Source organism: Perissodus microlepis, chromosome 22, assembly GCF_051167445.1.
Source record: "Perissodus microlepis isolate ML-2025 ecotype Zambia chromosome 22, ASM5116744v1, whole genome shotgun sequence".
Lineage (NCBI taxonomy): Eukaryota > Metazoa > Chordata > Actinopteri > Cichliformes > Cichlidae > Perissodus > Perissodus microlepis.
Genome location: NC_140481.1, coordinates 21,487,903 through 21,496,870, shown reverse-complemented (window position 1 = coordinate 21,496,870; position 8,968 = coordinate 21,487,903). Strand labels below are relative to the sequence as shown.

The window sequence follows — 8,968 nt, the reverse complement described above, 5'->3', positions numbered from 1 at the left end:
TGTTTGTTTGAATCAATTTATTAATAACATAAAACCTTTAAACCAATGCAACACATATAACAATGTAACAAATATATTCAAATAAATAAATTTCTCAATACATAACTCATTTGGGAACTAATCTTTCTAGAAGTGAAAACAGTCTGTCCATCCTCTCCCTGCTCTCCTCTCCTCAGCCCCTCTTTGCTGCCTCATGTCCTCTCTGATGAGGTCTAGCAGCTCATCATCTCTTTTCCTCTTTCTCCCTGTCGAAAGTGGCTGACTCGCTTCGTCATCGCTGTCGTTTTGGTCACCCACTGCTGTGCTTGGCCCTGGATTGTCCTCAGGGAGAGAGGACATTAGGACAGGAGGCTTAATGGAAGGCATCTGTCCTATCACCTCATCCATGAGGGCAAACCAGGGCCAAGTAGCAGCAGTGGGCTTCCCACTGACCCCCTCTCCTGAGCCTGGATACTTGCAAACCTAAAGGCAGAGGAAATCAAAAATGACAGCAGGCAAATAAAAACACTACAACAACTCTTAGTAATTGCACATTTATTAACTTGTGTTCATAAGAATTATCTTCTTGATAACACACATACGTACTTTGTATTCTTTAAACTTATCTCATGTCTTCTGGCCTGCAAGGGGGTGACTTTCCCCTGCAGGCCCATCTTCCCCAGAATTGTCCTGATCACACACAACAAATAAGAGAAGAAAGGAAACCATGGCAACTATGTTAATCACTAAACCCAAAAGTTTTCACAGCAGAACACCAGAGGAATACCGTCTGGACATCACAGGTTCTGTACAGCAGCGGTCCGTGAGTCGTTTGGTACCAGGCCACGAGAGTGGAGGCTCCGCGGTGAAAATATGGTTTTCAGGGTTTTTAATTGTTAACTCGATTTCCCTGGGTCTTTTCCCTTGTTGTAGTTGTGCGTCTTATTTTGAAAGAAATATTTACACGTTACCATAGCGACAAGAGAGCATTAAGCGGCAGAGAGGAGGATGTTACTCTCAATTTGGCACATTTTCAGGAGGACGCTGCTAATAAAGTTACACAATTACACAGTACATTCACGATGCCACAGTTTTTGTCTTGGTCGGATCATTTTATGTGGTTGTATTTATCCGCGATACCTTAAAGGCCGCTCCGTGTCTGACATAAACTGATCTGTGGCGCAAAAAGGTTGGGGACCGCTGCTGTACAGCATGGTGGTTAATAGAACCGTACTCATATGAATATGATGTGTACATTGATTTATTTTTGTACCTCCACGCCCCAGCAGCCCAAATTCTTCACCCCAGTGAAGAGGTGATCGTTTTCTCCTTGTTTTAATACATTAAGCCGTTTGGTCTTTGTTCCCCACAACATATCACCAATTCGAAAAAATCAAAATTAGCTGTATGTAAGCGGCAATACATGAAAAACCGCGGGACCCACCATACAAGCTGGTTTACAGTTATTTAAATAAATAAAAAACAACATGTCTATGCAGATGCCCAAAGCTTAACAACTCAACCGCTATAACAATTTAACTTTTGTACAACCAGATTTTCATATACTTACATTTGAAAGTGTTTTCCTCTCCTGCTTCGACAACCATCGTTATCAGAAACAAAGCTCCTCTGTGACCCGCAATGAATCCTGGGATATAGTAGGACGCGAGGGATACATCGGACCCATCCTTAAAATTTGGGGAAAAGTAGGACGCATTTGTCACCACATTTTGAGTACTCTTTGAATTCGGACAGCCTTCGTGGTGTCGCCGTGACGTCATTGCCTCCAAATATGGCATTGAAGCATCCTTCCTCTGAATTCGGACACAACTAACCCTCAAATTCGCGGAAAACAAGGACGCATTTGTCACCACATTTTGAGTGCTCTTTGAATTCGGACAGCCCTCGTCGCGTCGCTGTGACGTCATTGCATCCAAATATGGCATTTTAAGCATCCTTCCCCTGAATTCGGACACAGCTATGAAGTGGCTTTTGAGGGGCCTGGAAAGTTTAAAATCTCTTGAAATTTGGGCCACACCTCCAATGTGATGACGGCTTTCTTGTTATGTGATCATTTTCATGGAATATTGGAAAATGGCTCCACAGTGCCCCCTACAAAATTTCAAAACATCAGCCCCTGCTCTGTGTTCTATCTATGAGTCTGAAACCTGGTAAGCTTATGTAAGATATCAAGATGTACAAAAAAGTCTCTTGGAGCAATATTCCAAATCCAACAGGAAGTGAGCTATTTTAAAATTAAAGTGTACCGTAATTCCCGGACTACAGAGCGCACCTGATTGAAAGCCGCACTCTCTAATTTTAGAAAGAAAATCAATTTTGTACTTTGTACCGGCCGCACCGGATTTTAAGCCGTATGCGTTTCACTTGTAATATGAGATATTTACACAGAAATATTACACGTGAGGATTTTTAACGTTTAATTTAATCCGTAAGGTAACATAAACATGGTAACATAAACGTTATGGTAACATACAAAAATACATACTGCAAATGCTTTTTTTCCTCGAATAGCGCCTGTAACACGGCTACCTTTAAGTATAGTTACGTATCAGTAACACACTAATTACGTTGCTTATGGTTTTTTTTACGGAACAGTGCACAAACAACATTACAACATCTCTTAACAACCAGTAGAAATATTTACCGTATATATACTATTTATCAATTTTATTGGTCTACTGTTACCAGCCGCATGTCAGTATAAGCCGCAGTGTTCACAGTGTGGAAAAAAGTAGCGGCTTATTACCCGAAAACTACTGTAATTTTGGCGACATTTTCCCCTCTTTTCAGGCCTCGTACTTTGACTAACTCTTCCTTGGGATTTCATCAAAATGACGTGATCTCTGGTGCATGGAACCTAAAGACCTTTGTGGTGCTAAATTGCAAAGCTTTTTATGTTTAGGGAAACGGGGTGGTCATGGCAGCACGTGGAGTTTCAATCACTCGCCAAAGAGCAGTAATCTGCTGTCACTCAAAAACACAATGTCCAATCTCTCCCAAACGTCGCAGACATGAGTCAAGAGTCAAGCTCAGAAATGTTTAAAAAAGCGATTTGTCAGTAATGGTTAGAGCGCCACCTAGTGGGACGACTATAATCATCATTGAATGAGATGAATTTTTAGCTCGTGGTTCTACGCATGAATTCCATCAATGTGACATCAGATTGGATGTGATGGGTGGAGGTGTTGGGCGTGGCTTGATGCGCTGGGGTGCGAGGGCCCTCATAACGTTGCTTATATTGTATTGCCTCCTGCAGGACAGGCTGCACATGTGAATTTGTCACTGTTTTTTCCTCCTTCTCCTTTTCGTTGCGTTTTTCTCCTAAGTTGGTTTTAGAGTAGGGTCATCTTTTAAAATGGATTTTTTTATGCTGGGTTTGTTTTTATTTCTACTGGGCTGGTGCAATATTAGTCGGGCAATGTGCAATCCCCGAGCTGGGCTCTTACCTTAGGGGAATTAGGTCTTTTAGAGGTGCTCTGTGTGGATTTGCGGTGAATAAGTTTTATTAAGAGTGATTTTAGTGCCACCAATTATTGCCTGAACTAAAACACTTAGTGCATGCGATAAGTGTTCTGTTGGGCTCGTATTTATTTGGGGTGGATTTGTTTTTTTTAAAGCAGCGAACATCTGGGACCGCCGGGGGAGAGCAAGCCCTCGGGTGATAGTTGCATTGCTGGCAGGTTGCACCAATAAGACTATATTGTGGTCTTTAGTGACCTTTTTATTGTGATGTTTTAGGCCTATTGCAAACCCTTTGTGTTTTCTTTTAAAATAATAAACTGTAACGTATCTTGCTTATACTTACCCTCTTGTCCCGTTTATTCTGGGCTCGTTCCTGTAAGAGCTTTGGGGCTGAAAGTTTGCACGAGTAGTACAGAGGCTCTTAGCGGTTACTCGGTGGCTTTTACTCGCTACATTTATCTTATGTGAACAGTAAGATATTATTTTCCTCGCATTACTATCTTTCCTGTTTCGCACAGAACACATGGTGACACTGCCGGCAGGTCATTGTTATCGAAATACATTGCCCATTGCTTTTTAAAATAATTAATGAAGTCTTGTTTTTCAAGTAATGATGTTTGAAATCTCCAGCTTCTAATTAGTGGTGTAACTCTTTTTTTTGTGTCAGAGAGACAGACGCAGGTGCATAACCACTGATTGTGATGATTGTGATTGGGCTTGTTTTGCAGCCACAAGACTTGGCCACCTTGCAGTCATTAAGTTGACTAAGAAATCGTCTGTATACCAAAGCAAATCTCCAACAGAATAAATGAAAAAGAAAAGACTCAAAGTGTTACAATGACACAGTCAAAGTCCAGACCTCAGCCAGATAAAAATATTGTAGTGGCACTTTAAGAAGGCTGTGCAAAAACAAATGCCCACAAACCTCAATGCACTGAAGCAACATTGTAAAGATGAGTAGGCCAAAATTCCTCCACAGCAATGCAAGAAACCGATGAAGTCATACTAAATAGATAAAGTGATTACTTCAAGTTATTGCTGCTAAATGTGGTTTTACAAATACTGAATCATGGGTTTGTATATGCAGCAGTGCAACACACACTATGCAACTATGCAACAAAAGCTATGAAATAAACAGGAATGCTATATTATGCCCCAAGTATTAATTCATTCTCAGTCTTAAAGGAGTTACTTAAATGTTACACATGCAATGTGTCATGTGCAGTCATGTGCTGTATGTCCATGTCCTTTATGTTTTTCTAGGACAATATAGCACATACAACAAAAACAGAGTTTGAATGATAAAAAAAAAACCTTTGGTATGACCACCTTTATTCTTTGGCATATTAGGGAAGCTTTCTAGTCAATTCTTTAAGTAGTCTTCAGGATTAGCTCTCCAGGTCTCTTTAATGACATTAAAAACATTTTGTGTGTTGTTTTTCTCTCTATTGTCCATCACAGTTTTGTTGCAATATACCTTCCCCCTCTAATATTTGTGTAATTTAGTATATAGCAGTCTTTTCTCCTTGTTTTCCTATCTTAAGAATGACTTCTTTATAGCTTCCTTCCACTGAGAATATTTCTAATGAGGCTTTGGAGCCACTCAAAGGCCAGGGACACTTTCAGAAAGTCTGAAGCACTATTGTTCAAGACTGAAAAAAGTCTGGCTGTTTGGAAGCAAAATATGAAGAAATGGAGGTTGACTTAAGACTTTTGCACAGCACCCTAGTTTTGCAGAATAACTAGCGACCAAGGCAGCGTAGCTAATTCAAACAATCAAAAAGCGGTTAAAATAAGTGTTGAACACGTCACCACTTTTCTAAGTAAACATATTTCTAAAGGTGTTATTGATGTGAAATTCTCACCAGATGTCAGTAACAACCGATCACATCCACACATGAAATGTTTCTTCATGCATTCAATACTTTCTCCCTGTGTCATTTCTGAATATTACACATATCTTAATTCATTGTGTGATTTTTTTTTTTTTTTTTTGTTGCGCATGTGGACTGAATGGGTTGTTACCAACATCTGGTGGGCAGAAAAACGCCTTTAGAAATATATTTACTTAGAAAACCGGGGATGTGCTCTGTACTTATTTTACCTGCTGTGTCTCTGTAAAGTTATTGGAGACTACGTTGAAACCTGAGTTAAAGCAAGAATATGTGACTTCAAACTACAATTACAGGGTAATGGAGTTGGCTAAAATGTAACATAATAGCAGCACAAGCAGAAACGTGTCATAAAGTCAATAAACTGATTCAACAATGGCCATGGGTATCGTAACATCACTGTAGGCCTTCAGACTATTAAAGCTTCAGAAGGAAAAAAAGCCCCTAAAAAACAAACCTAAAGTTTTCTGAGACCCCAAATGATTCAAGGCTTGGGGCTCCAATGAGTTGCTAGTATTAAAGTAACTTCATGCAACATGTGTTTTGCCAAACTGAAACCCAGAATGTGTTAAATTTAAGGATGTATGATATAAGGATGTTTTGCTTAAGAAGTTCACTTTTTATTAGTGAGATCAGGCTTGTGTTCTTGCTTCTTTCAAAAGTTTCTTCAGTGCAACTTCAAAAAGCCTGCTCTGGTAGCACAAAATGCAAACTAGTCTTTCAGAGAGAAAAAAAAGATTTATTTCATTTTGGATTTCAGTATAAGTTTGACTTCACTGTCATATATTTGTGTTTATATCTTCTTCAAAACAGCTGTCAAGGGACACTTCCTGTCACCGAACGGCAGCTCTCTCAGTTGGCCCCAAGGTGGCGCTCGGATCCTTATATTTTGGTGAAGAACTCGTTGCAGAGCATAGTGATGCAGGCGACCACCTTGACATACTCTTTAAAATCCACAGTGCCGTCCGCGTTTGCGTCCAGCTCCCTGAAGATCTTGTCCATTTTTTCCTTTTTAATGGCGTTCTGCAGTGGACAAAAGTGTTAGCTTGAATTTAGACACTAAGTGATCATAAAACAAAGAACTGCTCAGCCTACTTCTGCTCAAATAGTTGCGCAAACCACAGTGGAAAATCTGTGTATTTTCCACTCTCTCAAAGTAAAAGTTCTGCATCAGTATGCCAGTGTTTTCAGGCAACCTACTGGGTGTGAGATAGAAGGAGGATAGAGACCACTCACGCCAAATATGTCTCCAAGCTCATTTTGAAGAAGATCCTTCAGCTCTCCCTTGTTTAGGGTGAGTTTGTCTCCCTCCTTGCCAGAGTATTTATGAAAGGTGGCGATGAGCAGGTTCATAGCCTTCTGGATGTCAGACATGATTAGGGCTAGTTTAGGGAGACAGAAGGAAAACATAATGTTACGTCTGAGACTGCAGTGATATTTGTTTATGCAGGAAATCCACACTGATTAAAGAAAGATGCCTCCTCTGAATAACGTTTACACATAATTCTGCTATGACTCATTATCTGGTGCAGATTAGGCTGAATCACGTGGTATTGTGGTCAAATATAGGATCTTAACAAAGGACATCATTGATATTTGGAACACGAGGAATTATTTAGAAGTAAACGAGGGGGAAAAAGGGGAATAGGCAGGGCCTGTTTGGTAAAACCAAAGTGAAAGAGATTGAGTCGTTTAACCCTGTGAGGTCCATTTTAGGTTTGCCTAAAATAATGATGCAGTGAAGCTCCTTTCAGTTACTTTTGAACCACTTCTGCAAATTAAATTGCTAATATATTTAAATTCTGGAATTATATATGTAAACATGCAGTAAAACATATGCATGTGCAAGTGCATACTGGAGGTCATAGCAGAAAACAGTGGCTGATATTACTGTTTGTCTTTGCCAAGGTTTCTCTAGGTTCTCAGTGGAGCTTGATAAAAATAAACTCAAGATTTCCACCTGGGCCCCACCACTCTTATTTCCCTTTTCAGCGGTCTCTAATGTAGCGTCTCTGCCAAGTGACACAGGACATTGTTCTGGCAACAGCAGGAGATAAGGAAGCAGGTTGCAGCTTAATTAAAGTCCCCAAAGCAACATCAGATGTCTGTTCTTCTAACATAGTATATCTAAATGATGCGTTCTTTCCACTTGACTGTATAAACCCAAGAGATTTGCTAGTGGTTATGTTGGGAGTCATACAGTGCTTTCCCCTCTTTAGGGAACACTAAGCTGAGGAAACTTTGGCATCAGAGAGTTTGGAAACAGACGGGAGTTACAAGGAAAGAGAGCACAAAACCTCATTCCTTAATTAGGTTGCAGTTAAAGGTGAGAATCGAGGGGTGCTGCTAACCAAAAAATCCCTTTAATGCATCCGTAAAAATGAGTTTCCAAACAAGTTAGTGGGATTCAGCCAAAATGAGCTCAGTCTTTTGCAGCATCAAGTTTCATAAGCAAGAAGAGAAGTTTAAGCATTAAAGTCCACATGGATGTGACAAACTTTGCAGTTCATCAATACTTTTCTGCTAATTCTTAATGTGCATTCATATAAAACTAACTGTAATGAGCATTGCTTGATTAAAATGAACAAACAAACAAAAAAAAAAAACCCAGGAAAAGTTTCCAGAGCGAGCAAATAAAAGCAGTTAACAAACAAAAAAAGCACTTGTAGGATTTTCTACTCACCAGTGCTGAGGTTTAAGACAATTCGAGGCTACTGTTGATCTTGTAGAGCTGTTGTGATGAACCAATGGGTGGCAAAGATGCTTTATACATCACCACACCCAGTATCCCTCCCCCCTCCCTCTAGAATGCTCCTTTCATCTCCAACCACTCCTCCTTCCTTCATTTTTTAAAACATATTCTTTAACAAACACGACACTCGTGTGCTGTTACAGTGAATGTTTGCATTTGAGGATTTGGAGAATTCTAAAAACTTGCAGCATGTTTTACAAAATGTTTCTGACGTTATGATCTCAGGACTGCTTTTGAATCTGGAATTGCTGCAGAACAAAAGACAATAAAATATGAAATGTAAAGTTTGGGGTGCTGTGTCTTTAAGAGGACTTTTGCATGAGACAATTAAAGTAAATTAAATAAATAATGGTCATGTAACAGTCTTGCATGACCGCATGCATGACATGTAACGGTCATGCATCAGGGATTTGACGGCCGCTCTCGCCGAGCGTCACGCTTCGCTCACCCAGGCTCTGGAGGGGGCACGGCGGAAACGAGGCGAGGCACTGGCTGCTCAAGTGGCGGAGAGACGTGGCTTGTTGGAGCACGCTGGGCTCATGGCGTTCACGCAGGAACTGTTGAAAGAAACAGATCAGCCCTGTTTTGTGCAGGCTTCTTGCCAGACTCATAACAGGTTTCCCTTTTGTTTACGTTGACTAATCACACTCTGATTTGATAGAATAGATCTTAGATTAGCGCTTTCTTTCTTTTTTTTGAGGGGAAATCTTCAGAGACTTCTCTTCGTGCATTCTTCTCTGCTTTGTTTGGCTTCAGGGTAGAGGAAGCAGGCTTAGAATGTATAGGAATCATAACTTCATTGGTTCCAATATAGGATTCATGTCTTATAATTGACTTGTTTTTCAGCTGATCATCTTGCCAA

The 8,968-nt window shown here is 40.2% G+C and overlaps 1 protein-coding gene and 1 long non-coding RNA gene across 2 annotated transcripts; both read right to left on the bottom strand.

The window, feature by feature from the left end:
* On the bottom strand, window positions 1-1,961 carry LOC146363053 (uncharacterized). The gene is made up of 3 exons (XR_014799275.1): window positions 1,550-1,961; window positions 586-669; window positions 1-462 (listed from the first exon to the last, which is right to left on the bottom strand). It is a non-coding gene; the product is annotated as an uncharacterized LOC146363053 (long non-coding RNA).
* Window positions 1,962-6,072: 4,111 nt separating this feature from the next.
* LOC146363052 (ictacalcin-like) lies at window positions 6,073-8,134 on the bottom strand. The gene is made up of 3 exons (XM_084919788.1): window positions 8,038-8,134; window positions 6,591-6,736; window positions 6,073-6,377 (listed from the first exon to the last, which is right to left on the bottom strand). The coding sequence occupies exons 2-3, from the start codon at window positions 6,726-6,728 to the stop codon at window positions 6,237-6,239; spliced, it is 279 nt and encodes a 92-aa protein (XP_084775914.1). The 5' UTR covers window positions 6,729-6,736; window positions 8,038-8,134; the 3' UTR covers window positions 6,073-6,236.
* Window positions 8,135-8,968: the final 834 nt, after the last annotated feature.